This window comes from Chionomys nivalis, chromosome 3 (assembly GCF_950005125.1).
Source record: "Chionomys nivalis chromosome 3, mChiNiv1.1, whole genome shotgun sequence".
NCBI lineage: Eukaryota > Metazoa > Chordata > Mammalia > Rodentia > Cricetidae > Chionomys > Chionomys nivalis.
In genome coordinates this window covers 116840716-116858559 of record NC_080088.1, presented here as the reverse complement: position 1 = coordinate 116858559, position 17844 = coordinate 116840716, and the positions used below count along the sequence as shown (strand labels likewise).

At 54.7% G+C, this 17844-nt stretch overlaps 2 protein-coding genes across 2 annotated transcripts in view; one reads left to right on the top strand and one right to left on the bottom strand.

The window, feature by feature from the left end:
* Window positions 1–7734, top strand: part of Fbxw8 (F-box and WD repeat domain containing 8) — a 99321-nt gene extending 91587 nt beyond the window's left edge. The window contains exons 9-11 of the mRNA XM_057765648.1: window positions 4048–4221; window positions 5681–5791; window positions 6167–7734. Of these exons, the coding sequence (XP_057621631.1) occupies window positions 4048–4221; window positions 5681–5791; window positions 6167–6311 (430 nt within the window). The 3' untranslated portion in view covers window positions 6312–7734. The remainder of the gene's footprint in view (window positions 1–4047; window positions 4222–5680; window positions 5792–6166) is intronic.
* Window positions 7735–12766: 5032 nt separating this feature from the next.
* Window positions 12767–17844, bottom strand: part of Tesc (tescalcin) — a 30863-nt gene continuing 25785 nt past the window's right edge. Inside the window, exons 7-8 of the mRNA XM_057764513.1 lie at window positions 15088–15135; window positions 12767–13002 (exon numbers count right to left, since the gene is read on the bottom strand). Of these exons, the coding sequence (XP_057620496.1) occupies window positions 12925–13002; window positions 15088–15135 (126 nt within the window). The 3' untranslated portion in view covers window positions 12767–12924. The remainder of the gene's footprint in view (window positions 13003–15087; window positions 15136–17844) is intronic.

The following is a 17844-nucleotide window of genomic DNA, read 5'->3' as shown; positions in this document are numbered from 1 at the left end:
AATTCTCACTGCAGAGTTAAAGTGGAAATGTTAGCTAGAAGTGTCCGTACTTCAGCTTTTGCTTTGGCCATCAGTGCTGTCCCAGGCTGGCCTTTTGAAGATTCCTTGAGGAATCAGGTGCTAAGAGCTTCGGGGATCACCCCAAAGGGACAGCTGCTTGTATTTCATGAGGAAACCTCACACCACAATGCTGGTTTGGCACAGAACATGCTAAGCTTAGCCCAGCTGGACAAAGCTGGATATGCCATGCATCTAAAAATGTGTTTCCCGTTGCTATTATGATGCACACTCAGAAAGCTTCGGTGCTGTGAGTGAGGCATGGATTCTGCATATACACCTATGAGCAGCCTTCCTCCACAGCTCAGGGACAGCAAGGTCAGGCGGAAGTGTGCACTAACCTTTTAAAAATACCAGTTTTCCCAAATTCATTTAGTCATAATTTTAAAATGCTTGTGTGTTAATGTTTTCCATGCATTTTCCTTTATTTTCTGGATCTGACTGTAGCCAAGGTTGCGTTCTTCCTGAAGAACAGCCAACCCAGAGTCTGGGCACTGCCAGCTTTGCCAGCACAGTCTCCTTGTTATCATCCGGGACTGTGGAGTCCAAACCAGTAGGAAACACGCCCCAAGGTGTGACCCCCCAATTAGAGTCTTCTCGCTTCCTTCCTGCCCAGCACATAGAAAGTTGTGGTGTGCTTGTGTGTGGTGCCTGCTGCCAGGGCACGTGCAGGGCGCGAACATTACGCTCACTCCATCTGCAAGTGTTATAATGAGTTATTCAAAGCTCTTCACACAGGACCAACCAGAGCGTGCCTCCCTCTCCGTTCCAGCGCGTTTTCCTGCCCATCTGATGGATGCTCCTCTGCTGGAGTCTTTGGAAGGTTCTGGTGTCTTTTGTTTTAATTGGCGGGCTAAAGCTGCCTCCTATGGTGCGGTTTTCATTAGTGAATGCTGCAGAGGGGGTGTGGGGCTGGCCTCCAAGCCCATCCATGAATATTAAATATAAGACAATTAGAGCTTTCAGACCAATTATTTTTCTTTCAGCAAGCAAGGTTGGTGATACTCACTAGATGAGGATTCGCAGGATCTACCATTGGCCCCTTCTTGTCCCTGGAATCAGTCAGCCTGGCACATCTCCACCCATTTGCTGGGCTACCTGTTTCCCAGCATGGAATCTGCAGTTTGAGTGCTGAGGCTGCTGGCTCTGCCAGGGCATGCTGCCTTTGGGGCTGGTACTACACTTTGTCAGATGCTCTGGGCTGATACCTGCTTCCTAATGTGAATTTGATGGCTTGGGTGGACAGGACTCAGTTCTATCTGAGACAAGAAGCCAGATGTCTCTCTAAGATGTCAGAAGACTGGTCTTCCACAGGGTGGGTTTCTGTTTCCCTAGTGAACCTGAGCTGCTGATGTTTCTGCGACTGTCTTCATCTGACACCATCATGCCGCTCTCTACACACAGTAGAGAGTCAGACGGCAAACTCTGAACTAAGGGACCAAATGTGTTTACCCGCATCCGTGTGTTACGGCCACACGGTAAACACTCACTGAGGGGCTCTTGATAGCCAGCTTACACTCCACCCCCATCTTTTCAAAAGCCCATGCTGGGCTCCAGCCCCAGGCTCCCTCCTGGGTGCCCCACAGCCTTGGATCTCTTGGCCTCCGGAGGCCTGAGGACAAGCAGCTGTGTGCACTTAGAGCCCCTCGCTGGAGACAGGGAGTGGCACTTGTAGCCATAGCCTGCACTGCCATCTTGCCGTGTGGCCTTGATTCTGCATCCCAAGACTGTGATTGTTGGTTGTTTCGTTGTCAACGGTGGTAGTATGTTTTTTACAACAGGTTTTCTTGAACTTGCTTTGTTACAGCCATGTAGTCAAGAACGACCTAGAACTCTTGGTCCTTGTGCCTTTACCTCCCTGGTACTAGGACTCTGGATTGTACCATGATGCCCAACTTCTGTGGTTCCATGTTATATATACCTACTTATCACTAGCTATGAAAAAGATAAACTGTCTGAAACAAGGTGTGCGCATTTGTGCGCTCCAGGGTGGAGCCAACACCCTCTGAGGCCTGACTTTTAAACAGTGTAGTCACATCTGGAATAAAGCAGAAACCCCACCTCTCTTCCCAAGGAGCTGCTGTTAGCATTTAACTTCTGAACCGCGTTGATAGGAAGCATGCTCCGCACCTAAAAGCAAGCGTGATAGGGGCCTCAGCACACGCAGCCCCGTGACAGCTGCCTGTCGCCACACACACCTGCTCACACTACAGGAGGACTGGCCGTGACCTATGCCTCAACTGAGCAGTCCTTGTCCCCCTGGCCCCTCTGCAGGTGGTGTAGACATGTCACCTGCTGACAGGTAGAGCTCTGAATGTCTGCCAGTGCTCCACTGTGGGTGTGTCCTGTGGCTGCCCGATGTGATGCAGTTACTTAGAGCATCCCCATCCAGGCGTTCAAATTCATGGCATCTCTAATGCTGCCTCTAATCTCCCTGGAAGTCTAATGATCATTTCTTAACAGGCAATTCCTTCTCCCCCAGGCTGCTTAAAACTTCTTTATATGCTCCCATTGTTAAGATGACAGTTTCCAGAATGTAGTTTTTATTGTGATAGTGTTGACTAGCACTAACCCCTGGGCATTATCAGCCCATTTTTCTCCAGGACCTTCTTTAGGTGTGATGCACCTATGCTCCGTGTCGCTCGCTGCTGGTCACACTGTGCTCCTTCTTGCCTTCTCGTGAAGTTCGTGTCCAGGGTCTGTGTCTTCATTCTGGAAGATGCATGCTTGTTTTGAAGCAAAAGTCAAGGTGTTGCGTGGCTCCTCACGGCTGCAGTGTGGACTGAGGGCAGCAGCCTCCCCCTCCCCCCCAGCTGCTCTGCTCTAAAGCTCTGCCGTTCTCAAGTAGTGGAGAGGCAGCTCCCGAGCCCAGCAGAGCAGTAAAGGTGTTAGTTTTGTTGTTTTTACCACATTATGTGGTGTAGGGAGGCTGCCCAAGCTGTCTGAAACCAAAGCCTGTCCCTGGGCTGTGTTGATGAGCACACGGGGCGAGCCCACAGGAGCCTGAGTGTCCTTACTCTGTTCATCGTGTTTTCTCATTTTTATTTTTTTAAAGTTGTTTTTAGATTTATTTATTTATTTGTTATGTATACAATATGCCAGAAGAGGGCACCAGATCTCATTCTAGATGGCTGTGAGCCACCATGTGGTTGCTTCAGCCCTCGTGGAGCTGACTGCGGGTTTCTTCTGTGTGCAGTACATGGTAGCTCAGCTAGTCTCCAGGGGCTTCCTGTGGTCCTGTTGTCTGCCTGATGTTAGTTGTGCTGACGGCCTCCTCCCCTGGCTTCTGGATTTCAGAGCCCTTGTGGGCAGCTGCCCCTTACACACCTGGCCAGTCCTTGCCCGTTGCTCTTGATCACTTAATCTGTTCTTTCTAGAAAGTCACTTATTCTTTCTACAAAGTCACTTATTCATATAAATTTTCAATTTTGTAGATTTTTTTAAAAAAAAAAAACGAACTCAAACAGAAAAGCTGGGGAGATTATAGAGACCAGGGAAGCAGATTTTGAAATCCATAAAACATGCTGTCTGTAAAAAGGAAGTTAGGTCCCCATGGCTTTGGTAAAATTTGTCCCAAAGTCAACTTTTCTGGCACAGAACTGCAGTAGCCACCTTCATCCTCGGCACGTGCATCAGGTTGGACCCGGGGACCACGCGATGACAGGCAGATGTTCACTTTGAGCAAAAGACAAGTTTTCCATGATGCCTGCAGGCCTGGGGAGTGAGTGAGTTAAAATGACCCGCAGGACACTGGAAGCGGCGAGTATGTGCATCTCGTAGATGAAGTTTGGGACCGTGTACGCTTTACCTCTGCCTTGCCAGAGTCTGCGTCGGGTTTGTCTGATCATAAGACAGCACCTGTCCTGTTGTAGCTGGTCAGCCCCGCAGGGGAGCCCCATGGACTGCTGAGGGACCACACAGGTGAAGCAGGCAGGGCTGCAGGCTTCCTCACTAACCCTCTCCTGCTGGTGCTCTTCTTGCATCTTCCAGAGTCAGGCTCCATGACCTCCGCAGCGATAAAATCGCCCTGTCACTGTCCGCCCATCAGCTGGGGGTGTCCGCAGTCCAGATGGATGACTGGAAGATTGTCAGCGGGGGCGAGGAGGGACTGGTGTCCGTGTGGGATTACCGCATGAACCAGAAGCTGTGGGAGGTTCACTCCAGGTAAGCTGGCCTGCGGTGTGTGGGCGTCCCCAGGCCACCTGTGCCCACACTGCCGCCTTCCTGAAAGCACCTTTGCAGGAGAGGAGACCTAGAAAGCCCAGTCCTGAGACTTCAGCTCCTCTCTCTTTTCCGTTACTTCACCCTGAGTAACACGCGGCCTTGCTGAGCGTCCTAGTTTCTTAGAGTGAACCTTTACACACCTATGGTTACTGTAGATTCCTTCATTTAGTTATGAGAGGAGAATTTCCAGGTGATGGTGGATGGGTTGTCATGTGTCCCCGTGTGCCAGACTGTGTCCAGGTGTGTGGCTTGCCCCTTCTCTCACTATGAAGATGGGCACATAGTGTGCAATTTAAGTAGTGCCAGCTAAGACAGCTCATGTAGCCTTGAGCAGAGGAGACTCTGACTGGTGCCTCCTGGTAAAATTGCTCCTGTGGGCCTGCCTCAGCTCTGAATTTAGAAGCAACCTGGATCTCCCACCGCTCACGTGCCCCAGAGTCCTGCCTAGCTGAGCGTCAGCGCCTCTGTAAAGAGAGTGTGGCGCTGTGGAAGTGCACAGCGGAGAGCATACGTGCATCTCTCCCACAAGACGCAAAGTCAAGGCAGCTCTACCTTTGCCTTCATTTTTTTTGATTTATAGGTTGGTGAATTCTCTGGCCAACAGCTTCTATCAGCTCCCAGTGGTAACACACTGCTCTTAACCCACCCTTCCCTAACGTCCATGGTGATGCACCATAGTGCCACCAGGTGGCGCCAAAGGGCAGCACAAACTCCCACACTAGAATCCTGCATTGCCCCAATTTCAGGAAAACCAGTAGAGAGCTGGTTCTCTGCACCTCCAGGACAGCACTGTCCTTTCTGGGCTTCTGCAGTGGCCCTTTCAGGATGCCCACACCCAGCATGTCTTTCCAGCACTCGAGGGAAGCCCAGGGAAGTGAGGATTTCTCTTGCAGGAGTCCTGGTCAGCACCCAGCTCTAGTCTGGCTGCTTGTCTGACCACCCACCCTCAGCCTTCCCTCGCCGAGCCCTTCTTTATCACTCTGTTATCCTCCAGCCAGAAGGCCTGCTCCCCGGTGGCCTCAGTCAGCCCCAGTTGGGGTGGCATGGGACTCCTTTCTGCAGAGGAACCTCTGAGGACAAGCACCCATTTCCAGGAGACTGCACGCTGTTGTCTCCTGGATCACAGCCTGACTATCAGTTGTAGCCATCACTTCTGTTGGCTACATCAACATCTGCCATGTAGCAGGTTTAGCTCAAAGTGAACATCCTTCTATCCCAAACACACCAACTTGTTGAAGCAGTTGGTTGAAATGTGGAAAGGGTGCAGGTGCATGCAAAATGGAGGCAAAGGCTTGGCTCGTGTCTGCTTCGTCATAATGGAAAGTTTGCCTAGAGAGTTCCAGGGTGCACAGCCGGGCAGGCTGCTCCAGCCTTACAGTGTTCTTCCCTGTGGCTCCAGGCACCCTGTGCGCCACGTCTCCTTCAATAGCCACAGCCTGATCACTGCCAACGTGCCCTATGAGAAGGTGGTGCGCAACTCGGACATGGACAACTTCGCCTGTCACAGGAGGTCGGTGCGGGTTTGGGCACATCCTGAGGAATGGCTCAGTGTGGTTGCATCGGTACCCCCCACCGCCCCACCCCCGCCCCATTCCCAGTCACATACTCCTCTCAGGGCAGGGTACACAGTGACTACTGTCTGTCTGAAGCATTCTGCAGCTGCTCCTATATCTGGGGCAGAGCAGGATCGCAATCAGCTTGACAGAGAGGCGATGCCTCTTCTTAAACATTGTCTTTTGGGGCTCCCTGCTCACCTTAGTCATGGCGTCTGTGTATCTGATAGTGTGGGCTCCGCGCACATACTGTCACAACGGAGGGCTAGCCTCGACTGCATGCCTGTGCCACAGCAGCCTTGCTGACTGGTGTTCATCTCTGCTTCCCCTAGGCATCGTGGCCTGATCCATGCCTATGAGTTTGCAGTGGACCAGCTGGCCTTTCAGAGCCCTCTTCCTGTCTGCCGATCTCCTTGTGACACCATGGCTGGGTACAGCTATGACCTAGCGCTGTCTTTCCCCTATGACAGTGTTTAGGCCAGCACCTCCCAGAGAAGTGGGAGGGCAGTTTACAGAAGCTAGAACTGAAGAAGCTCCGCACATAGTGGGAGTTGGGGGTGGTGCTCTCCCAGGCGGCCATGGCCACACAGCCGTGCTGCTTCTGAACCACCCACACCGCGTCTGCTGCTCTCCTTCCCCTGGGGACACACCTCAGCCTGTGATGGGAGCTTCTCCACACTCTAGGGCCTCACCTCGCTGGTCTGTGTGCCGTGCTGAGGGTGGGACCCAGAGCCTCAGTGTAGGCGAGCGCTCAGAGTGGTCTCTCAACCCCACCTAATCCAGCCCTCCTCTGTGGCTCTCACAACTCGTCATTACAGACCTTACCTGTAAGGACTGCTCATTTCACCTGCTGCTCTCCTCAGTACATGCTGCGAAGGAGACATCCATCCTTCCCGGGGAGGAAAGGGCCACTCCCTCACTCCCTGGGGATGGGGTTGGGGCTCTCAGTTCCTGAGCCTGGCTGGCGGTACCTCTTCCCTCAGCACTCTGCCTGCAGAATGTTCAGGCAGATCCACAGTGGCCAGGAGAGCCAGTCAGGGAAAGCACTTGTGTGCAGAGACCAGGCAGAGTCCCGCCCCAGCGGGTACTAACAAAAAGCAGCATGGTAGGCAGGTGGCCAGGACACGCCACACTGGGTCTGCGGATGGCAAAAGCCATTGGGGCAGGGAAGCTTTGTGCTCTGGAGACCAAGGCAGTTTAAAAAAGGGTGTACATTTTCAGAGAGAGGGGACTGACCCACCTCTAGCCAGAATAATACTGAGACCAGCCCTGAGGTACTCATGGTTCCCGGGCCTAGAGGGGCTTGGTCTTGTTTCCCAGTGCTGGGGATGAAACCTGGGGCTTCAGATGCCTGCAAGGCAAGTGCTCCCACTGAGACACACCTCAAACCAGTATGTGCTTTTGTGGCATGAAGATTTCCCAGCTCAAGACAGTCAGGCCTCAGACATCCACTGTCTAGCTGAAGCTGAGCGTGGCCTCCTTGCAGCCCCCCTCCCACATCATCTGATGTGAACCACACATCAGAGGGCCTGCAGGCAGCAGCTCTCTCTTGCTGGGCTGGCGCCCCCTGCTGGCCCGGTCTTGCTAGGCCTTCTCTACAGCCGGAATACTGGGGAAACTTGTCAGTCAGCACCGCACGTCCAGGAAGGACCAGGAAGCGCTTGAAGACGGCACACGCACTGCCAGCAGCTGGGGTGGCTTCATTGCAGGGCGCTTGGGGACATGGCTTCTCACAGCAGCTCTGGGTGGTCCCTACTGTCAGCTAGCCTCCTGGGAGACCCCCCCCCCCAGCAGACTTATCAGAGATCTCCCCACTGCTCAGAAGCCAGAAGACACCAGGACACATCCCTGTAGCTCGCCATTTGCCTTATGCCATGTCTCCTGTTATTAAAAGTTCTGGACTCAGTCGTGGCCTTGTTTGCTGCTCCTGGAGGGGGCTCGGTGCTGACCCCTGGCGGTCGTGAAGTCTTCCATTTATCACCCACAGCTGGGAGGTGGGGCACCACGACAGCACAGAGGTCTTTGGCTGGGCTGGCTGTCCATGGAGGCCATGAGCAGCCCTGCTTCTACAGAAACCCAGACAGCAGTTCCCATGAAATGTCTCGGGGACTGTGTGGCTTTCAGCTGAGCGACAGAATTACCAGCCCTCCCCAGCAGTGGGGTTTCCCTGGGGCAAAGCGCTGAGTTCCCACTGTAAGCTCACAGCCCTTCCATGAGGGCATAGCATGCCCCAGTCCACTAGTTAAGTGGCACGTGGCCGTACCACAGGCCGTTTGCTTGGAGTTGAGAACCACGTCCCTAGTGAAGGGGCTTTCAGTTGATAACTGCCCCAAGATAGTGGCTCAAACAGGGACACTGCTCCTCGTGAGCTCTTGCTTGAAGCAGCAGATGGCACGGACCGTGGCGTTGTAGCCACACATCCAGGCCAGATGGTTACCTGGCTACTGTGGCAGGCCTGCGGCGACTTGGCCCTCGCTGCCTGTGTGTGCGGTAGCAGACTCCCCCCGGGTACCAGCCTGGGCTCAGCCTCTGATGCTGCCTCCTGCTTTGCACTAGGGAAAGGAACTCCAGCCCATGCCCAGCTGAGCCTTGCTGTCACAGCTGCTCTTCCAGGACACCCACCCCTCAGCCTCGCTACCCACTGCAGGGGCCCTTAGAGTACTACCATTTTCCTGGGAAGACAAGCCTGCCCCTTGCTGGCTTGTCGTCACTGGGTTGCCCTCCTGTGACTGTCCCTACACCAAGCCCTGCTGGCATTTATCCAGCTGTGGCAGAGACAAAGGTGCTATGGAGAGTGGCCTGGTTCCAACACGAGCTCCTCAAGGTCATGGCGTGCAAGGACAGCCTTTGTGGCAGGTGTTTGCATTTCTGCCTCTCCTTCCGCCCACTTGGGCCGCTTCCAGCTCAGCAGAACTGAGCCTGGTCAACTGCAGGCAGGTGGGGACGGAACCCAGAGTCAGACCAAGGGTCTGCCCTCTCCATCCGCACAGCACACAGGCACGTGAACTAGAGCCCGGTGGTTTTGTTCAAGTGCTGAAGAACCTGCTTCCCTAAGGGGTCAGAGCTGCAGGCTGCGCTGGTCTCTGTCCCTTTCCCATGATTTACATGTCACAAGGCTGCAGCTGTCCATAAAGCTGTTTCTATGACATTTGCATCACAGAGCACACTGGGAAACAGACCAGAATAAGCATTTGTTTCACAAACCACCAAACAAAAAAAACAACAAAACCTTTTATAAGTGGCGCATGGTGACTCCCACTTGTCCCACCCCCAGGAGGCTGAGACAGGAGTTGATAACGGCAATAACACAGGGCTAGATCTCACCTGACTGCTGTAGAATATAAAGAGCCCACCAGACCTCTGCCCACCTGAGGACCCAGCTCCACACACAGCCCATGGGCCTCACAGCCCCTGCTCACGGGCACCCTCAGATACGTGACTTCCTCTTCCACCTGAGGATCCAGCTCCACACACAGCCCCTGATCACGGGCACCCTCAGACATGTGACTTCCACTTCCACCTGGTTGGTTGCCACAGTTTCTGATGATCACTAGTGTGCTTGACAGATTGCACACATTCACCTGTTCCCAAAAAGATCTCAGTACGTACCTGCTTCATGCTGCTTGTTGGGCACCTCATCTGACGCATGTTCCCACAGGGGTGGGCTGCCTGGCTGCACCGGGGCCGGGTATCCCCGCAGTCCTGCAGGTAACAATGCACCCGCTTCCTCCCTTACCTGCAGGCCACACAGCCCACATGGCAGGACTGTGCCAGGGCAGTGGCCTTCAGCTCTTGTTGCTCCAAGGGCAGAACCCCCACGGGGCACTAAGGGATTAGTCTGTGCTTGCTTCCGTGGGAGCAGGTTTATGCCAGTTTATGGTCCTCCTCCTGCCCACCTATCGCAGAGCAAGCCTGGCGCAGAGCATGCTGGGAACAGCAGTAGTGCCCCAGGTGAGTTCTGCAGAGGGAACAGGGCCCAGCTGAGCCTGGTCCTGGCAATTGTGAGCAGATGAGCATGCCTGTGTGCCCGGAGGACCGTGCTCCCAGTGAGTCGGTCTCATTAACCGTGCCCAGGACTTCAAAGACATTAGCAGGCCGTCAGCGGGCAGCATGCACAAGCACGTTTGATACGCGTCCCTCACAGCAGCATCTTCCTGACTAGAACTCCCTGTGTGGGCTGAGGGACGGCAATCTATTATTTATGAAAACATTCTACATTCATGAATTGCCTTTGTTGAGAACGACACAACTGAGACAAATTGGGAGAATCTCAGGAAACCCGGGCCCTTGAGATGCCAAGGTGATGGCTGCCCACTGAGCCTGCAGGCCCTACAGAAGCCAGGAAGCCCCCGAGTTGGGGGATAGAGTGGGGAGGGCACCTTTGTAGGGTTCTCACTGAAGCTGACGGTCTGCCTGGCTCTGAGCAGGGAGGCAGGAGCCCCTCTATCTGTTCCTGCCTGCTGCTTTATCAGGCTATGGCCAGGCGAGGCCTGCATTCAGAAGAGCAGCCCTGGCAGCGCCTTCAGACCTCTGTCCTCACCAGTCCAGAGAAGAGTGGTGACAGGTGGCCCTGTGACCCAGCGCCAGTCACAGGCCCAGTCCTGCCTGCCAAGCAGTTCAGAGCACCTGCAGATCCCCCAGCTCCTCACCCCTCGCCTCTGAGTAACCAACCAGTAACATAGTAACCAACCAGTCCCGTCCCCACACAACAGCGATCCTAACACATTCCTCTGAGCAGTCTGCTCACCCCTGTAACTGATAACAGCACATTTCTGCTTTTAAACATGAAATGCTAATTTGAACCTCATCCTCAGCAGTGGCTTGGGGACCCCTTCGCATCTGTGAAACAGGAGAACACCTGCTGATGAGAAGACTAGCCCACCACTTAGAACCTCCTCAGACAGCTTACTTGGGGACAGCAGCATGAACCCATAGAAGCTACTGGAGCTGGCACATCACCATGGAGACACAGCCTGCCGTCAGCATGACAAGCACCCACAGGCAGAGAGGAGGCTGCTGGGGTTCCTTCAGGCATGAGTCGCTATTCTAGTAACGACAGACACCATTATTTTACTAAACCAACGGAACTAAAATGCATGTAGCAGGCCAGCAGGAGGTGAAAGCATTTGCTGCAAGAACCTAATGGCTTGAGTTCGATCCCTGGAACCCATGTTTTAAAAAAAAGTTCAGTTCCCACACCCACATCAGGCAGCTCACAGCTGCCTGTAACTCCAGCTCCAGGTGTCTCACGCACTCTTGGTTTGGAGCACCCACACTCGTGTGTAAAAATTCACGTAGGCATACTGGTTTTTGTTTTTGTTTTTAAGTTGAATGTGATGGCCGACATCTGTAATCCCAGACCTCATGTGAAGTGGGAGGCAGAGACAGAAAAGCTGCCTGGAAACCTGTGTCTCAGCTGGCCTGCAGCAGATAGATTGGAAGAGACCTCACCTCAACATGGTGGAAGAACTGACTCCCAAAAGTCCTCTGACCTCCACACATATGCCCAGGCTCACACATCACAACAGGGTCTCGTGAGACGGCTCGGTTAAGAACACTTGTGCCATCATGAGAACCACAGTTTGGTGTCGTGTACTCCTTGTCCAGCAAGGATGACGACACCGGAGCTCTTCCTACTAAGCAGTTTATTCAGGACCTTTTTACAATTATATCTCTCTCTCCCTTTCTCTCTCTCATTCACTCACTCACACTCTCTTCCTCTCTCCCTCCCTCTCTCCCAGGGCAAACCTCTCCCAACCCTTAAGCAGGCATGGGCTACCAATCCTGGATTGCCAAGTGGGCACTGCTCATAGGTCCACGCATATGCAAGCAGCTGACAATCATTGCGTGATAATAGCATAAGTCAGGCCTAGTTGATATTAGGAGTTGATTATCACAGAGAGCACTCGCTTTCGGGATCGCGGAGGGCGGGAGCCAGCACCATCAGGTGCGGCTCCACACAGCTCTCTACACATTGCCATCAGGTGTGACTCTACGCAGCTCTCTACAGTTTGGATCTTGGCACCCACATAATAAGCCAGGTGCCCTCCCAGAACTTCTAACTCCAGCTCCAAAGGATCTGAGCCCCTCTTCTGGCCAGCATGCATTCACACACACACACGCACAGCCACGTCCACCTACACATGACAAGGAAGCGAAAGGAAACAGGGTGGAGGACAGAGTGGAGATTTACCACAGATGCCCTCTGTGGCCCCTTAGGGCCTGGACTACACAAATGAGACCAAGCATGCTCACTGTTGGACTGTGGACAAGAAACCTCACTAAGCATGCCAACAGCAGCTGGTGCCAGTCTCCCAGAGTTTAGAAAGGCACCTCCCAGTGTCAACAGAGGGAACAAACCATCCTGAAACAGATAGACCTGGAGAGCAAACACCAGCCAGCCGTGTGAGGACAGCCCGGTCACAGGTGGTCTCACCGCTGGATACACTTCAGCTCTTCCGGCCCTGCCCTCACCCGTCCGTCCTGAAATGAAAGGTGACAAGTGGAACTGTGTGAGCTCCTCACCTGTGGTAGGCACCTCAGGTCTCTACTTCGATCTGTGCTGGGAACCGGGGTGTCCTGGGCTCACAGCTGGGTCCACGGTGTCAGGAGGAACTGTGGCAGTCCTGGCCGCAGCTGTTCTCCATCAGGAGCTGACAGCAGCCGCCATGATGGTGCTGAGAAAGCCCCACTACCTGCATTCCAGGTCTTCTGGAAGCCTGCCCACACAGACAGGCTTTTCCAGGCTTCCCCTGGGGGGAGACTGCAGGTGGATACCCTATCCTTCAAGGAGAAACAGATGGTACACAAGGACCAACAGACAGAACATCCGTTGGTCCTTCCTCACCAGTCTCTGCTCCTTAGAATCAGTCTCTTGTCACGAGGGATCAGATTCCTTTAAGGCACGTGAGGGGCGAACGGGGATGCCAGGCTCATTAAGAAACCTTTATTGACATCATTGGAGATAAAAACAGCAGTCCCAGACACCACACCCCACGGGAAGGATAAGTGAAGGGGCGCTGACTGTTACAGCAGCTTAGGCAAAGGGCTGCGGCCACGCCCAGCTTCCCACCACCCCTCCTTTGCATGGTCAGTGGCAGAGGGCGATGGTCTCCATGTTGAGGAAGCGGATGTGCATCTTGGTCTCGATGTCGATCCCCTGCCAGATCTGGAACGGAGGGAGTGGCATCAGGAGGCATCCCCACCACTGCCTGACACCTGTCTGGTCCTCGGCTCTCCCACCCTCCTTCCTCTGCCACCGACTGAGTCACTTTGCTGATGAGAAGCAGGATGGGTTCTGAGGCTATGAGCTAAGCAAGGAACAACTCCCGTCTCTCTTCCGGTTACTCTGGCTCTGACCTTCAGCTTCTTGCTGCGATGGTCACCATGGCGAGCTAGAATAAAGTCCTGAATCCAACCACACACCCAAGGGGCTTAGTTCATGCCAGTCACGGACCTCCTTTTCCTCAGTGCCATTCCAGGATTGCCCACCATGCCCCCCACTTCCCAGACTCAGACTGGGCCAGCCTCACCCACAGTATTAGGGGTGGTTCCACGGCACGCTCCACTGGACAGCCTTCACTAAGTAAGCCACCAGTTTCATCACAACCTCCGTGGGAGAAGGGGTGTGCCCTCTTCACACTGCCTGCTTCACACCTGTGCTCAGGTCGAGCACTCTGCAGAGTCACACTGCTGTAGACTGGCAACCCTGGCCAGTTAGGGCCTGGGCATTCAGGTCCCAAGGCCACTGGCCTACAGGGCAAAGCCTTGTCCCTTCCAAGGTCACCCTCTCCCGGTTCCTTGGCATTGGGGAGCACAAGTGGGGAGTCAGGATGAGAACATGGACGGGGGAACCCTACAGGCAGGTGACATGTCTCGCTGTGATGCTCAGCTGTCACTCAGCATCCATAGATGCCCCTGTGGACTTCCCAGAGTGAGGTAAGCCTTGGAGCTAGGCTCCCAGTGTCCCCGGTCCCCTGCACTGGTCCTGCGGGACATGGAAATAGTGTTCCACTTCACACTGAGCAGCCCCAGCTGTTGGGAGTTTGGGGTGTGCTCTGAGAAAGATCCCAGACTCCATGAGGAACTCAGCTAAGTTCCGGGAGAGGACACAGTCACTAGGGGCACAGAAGGGACAGAGAAAGGGAGCTAGTTTCTGAAGAGCCGGAGAAAGCACGGGTTGGCTTGTCACACCAAGACTCTTACTCCAGCCCGGGCTGACTTTGAACTCCAGAGGCACCTGCCTCTGCCTCCCAGGAGCTAAGATTACATTGGTGTGCTGGCTAGCCATGCTCCAAGCAACTGCACCCTCTTCCTCGATATTCCTTCTGTCCCTGGAATTCTGCATCATGTACCCGGATGAAGAGATCCAGGTGCAGGCCTGAACAAATCCACCTCTAGCAGCTCCTGGCCTCCCCCACCACACACCCTGTCCAGTCTTGAGTGTAGGTAGATGCTGACCTCTGTCTCCTTCCCTGAGAGACGGGACTTATGCTGCTTGCTTGTGGGGCAGAGGGGCAGGCAGAGGGCCTGCAGCAGGCCTCCCTCAGAGGGGCAGGCAGAGGACAGTGCTCGACCCTGACTCTGCGAACAGAACCCCAGAGGCTCCTGGTTCCCTCTGTGCACAGGGCCTTGGTGGAGCTGGCTGGGTTCACAGGTCCTCCTGTGTCCCGACCTCCTGGCCCACCTCCATGTCCTGAATGCCTTGGAGAGATGACTTTAGCATTTTCTTCTTCCTGCTTCCAGATAACTTGGTCATCACAGCAGCCAGTCTTAACTCCCAGCCCCAGAGTGTGTTTCTGACAGGGAAGGCTGTTCACAAGATGGGTGCAGATGCCACCCCAAGAGGGAGGATAGGCGAGTGGGTGGCCCCTTAAAACTCCCATCAGGAGGCACTAGGGAGGCAGGACTCAGCAACATGTTGTCTGCACCAGTCTGCTTACAGAATGCTGTGCTCATCCAGGTGCAGGAAGTTTCCAGAATCTTCCAGAATCCCTGCTGTCCTGGGAAGGGGCGCCAGTGTCCCAAGGGAGAGCAGTTCACTTCTCTGATCTACCCGAGATCATGGGCCACACAGCAACACCCCCCTCTCCACAAAGCCAAGCGAATCAGTTAAAGTGGTTTCCAAGGCCTTCCTCAAGAACTGCCCTGTTGGGCACCTGGGATCTGCCGACAGCTACCGCTTCACAAGGTCCTCATGATGTCCTGGAACCCCCATCCCCGGGCCCACCTGTCTTTTTCCCCTGGCACCCACCTTCAGAAAGTCCTCGAAGGTGATCCCCTCGTACACCTGGTCCGGTTCCTGAGGACAAAATTGTACAGGGGGTGAGTGGCCAGGGGTTCGCCCAGGTTCTGCTGAGACAGGTCACCTCCTCCAAGCACCCAGAGCACAGAGGTAGAGTTAGAAAGGGGGGTCATGTGTCCCCAGCCAAGGCCAGTCTTCTGGAACCCCAAAAGAGGTAGAGACTTTATCCCACTAGGGTCTCCCAGGAGTGCCAGGTGGGAAACAGTGGACTCCTAGGCGTGAGCCCTCTTTCCCAATACAGTCCACCTCCCCGTCCCTAAATGTCCAGCCACCAAGTCACCCCCTGCCAGCCTGGGTCCTGTCTCAGCTCCCTGTACTGATAACAGAACTATTCTGGGCTAATCTAACTCACAGCCTACTGGGGGAAGGAGAAGGGAATAGAAGGCCCTCTGTGGCCACTCTCATGCCAACGAGTCACTGTGATAACCAGGATGCAGGGGACAGAATGTGGCTTCAGCCAGGGGCCTGGCATGCTTGACAAAACAAGTCTCCCTCTGTGTCCCTCCTCTGTAGGGGCAGAAGGGATGGTACCAGGGCTCTGCCCAGGCCAGTGGAAAACTTTTTTTTAATGACTTGTTTTCTGAAACAAAGAAACCCTAAAAGAGTATTGACCCTTGCCCCCTGAACTACTGAACAAGTCTCCAAAACACCCAGCATCCCCTTGTGACAGTGGATACCACTGCAGAACTCCACAGGTTCCTACTGGGTCTTCAGGCTTCCCCACATTGCCCCAGAGTCCTTCAGCAGGGCTCGGCCCTTCGTGGCTACCAGTGGTTAGCTCTTCTAGGCAGAGAAAGACTGAGATGTACACTCAGTCAAGAAGAAATAGTAACCCTACAAGGAGCGAGTGCCTGCAGCTCCCAAGCCCCCTCTGCTCTTTGGACAGATGTCTGCCAAGGGGAAGAATGCCGTGTCCAACCAAGGCCACCTGGTGAAACTGCACGTGGAGTTGGGCTAGGCAGATGGTGGTACGGCCTGAACTTAGTGGAGGTGGGGGGCGCTGGTTCAAATCCCAGAGCCCCCAAAATACAAGTGACCCAACACAACAGCAAAGACCCACACATGGTGTGTCTGCTGGCACTGTAGGGGAAAAAGCTGTTCCTTACAGGGCAGGGTCCTGAGTGGGCATGGAGAGAGTGACCATTCACCCTCTCCTGGTCTCCCTTGGAAGCAAGGGTCAATGCTCTTTTATGGTTTGTTTCATATAACATTTCATACCCATCCCCCCGTCCCCCCCCCCCCAGTTTTCCACTGGCCTGGGCTTGCCCTGTCCCTAGGGGCTATTCCTCTCTGTTCCTCCCGCTCAGGGACAGAGAAGTGGCCACCCCTTTCTCCAGGACACCAAGCTCCCAGGCTGGGTGAGGGGAGCTAATTATAGACTCGCCCCGCTGTGGGGAGTCCGGCAGGGGGGCTGGCAAGGGAGGCTGGGAGTTGGCGAAGCAAGGATGGAGTCGAACTTAGCAGCCCCTCCCTCTCCCTCCCCACCAAGATCCCTGCACAGACATGGTCTGGAGATGGTACTTAAAAAGTCACCGCCCTGAGTCAGTCAGTGGCTTTGGAAGGACATCAAAGCAGGGATGGTGGGTGGCTCTCTGGTCTCCGGTGAGCAGTGTGGTCAGAAGCATTAACCATCATTGGAAGCCAGCGGCCGCCCTGACCCACAGCTCAGCCCAGCTGGGTCTGTGCTGATCTGGCTGGTGCACACAGTGTGTGCTCCGTCATAGGCACACGTGCCAGGCTTCCTGGTGGCTCTGTCCCCGCCCTCCTGGGGATCCCACCTGTGAGGCAGGCACCAGCTGCCAACAGTTTCACTACAGCAAATTAAGAGAAGTCCCCGGCTGAAAGTGGCGTGGGACGGGGAGTCATTTACAGGAGAGTGTAATCAAACCAAATGGGTGTTTGGCTCTGCCCCAGTTACAAGAGGGAGCTCTGCTCCCCATCAGGTTGGGGCCCTTCCCTGAGGCGGTATACACAGAGCACAGAGGTTTTACTGGGGCCAATTGCCTCTCCCGAGAGAAGCACGGATAAGTACAAGCCAGGAAGGCAGCGCTGCTTCTGGGGAGTGAGGATCCTCAGTGACAGGCATAGAGGGTAGGAGCCAGCACGGAGCCGCCTCCACTCTGAGGCTGTTGTCAACACAGAGGCCAGAGCTTGCTGGAAGCCCGGGCCCTGGAGGTGACATCTACCCACCCTAGTCGGTCCTGGGGCTGCTGGGCTGCACCCCACCCTGCAAGAAAAGGTCACACTTGCCACAGAATCTTTTGGGCTGAGCATCGGTTTCCCCAGTGATAGAATGAAGCAGAAACCATGAACCAGTGTGCACATCAGGCCGAGCCCCCGCTCAGTCCCTCAGCTGCCCCCCAACACCAGTGGTCTTCACAGATGACAGGTGCTGAAACCGGTGTTGAGGCCTAAGAACACCCCACTTTTCTAACTGAGGAGGCAATGCTCCCGGGACACCGTGCTCCATGCTACCCAGAGGGGTACAGGAGGCCACGGTGGCACCACCCAGACTGTGAGTTCTGCTTCGCCCCGAGTCACACAGCTCTCCAGGACAGCAGTCTCCTGGGGACAGAGAGCCTGCAGTGGGTTCCGAGCTCTGTTCCGTGCCAGTCCCAGGTTAGCGCAGCGAGCAGGGCACACCTGGCTCCTGCCACTGAGACCCTCGACAACCACAGGAAAGGCAATGTGGGACTGGGCATGAGG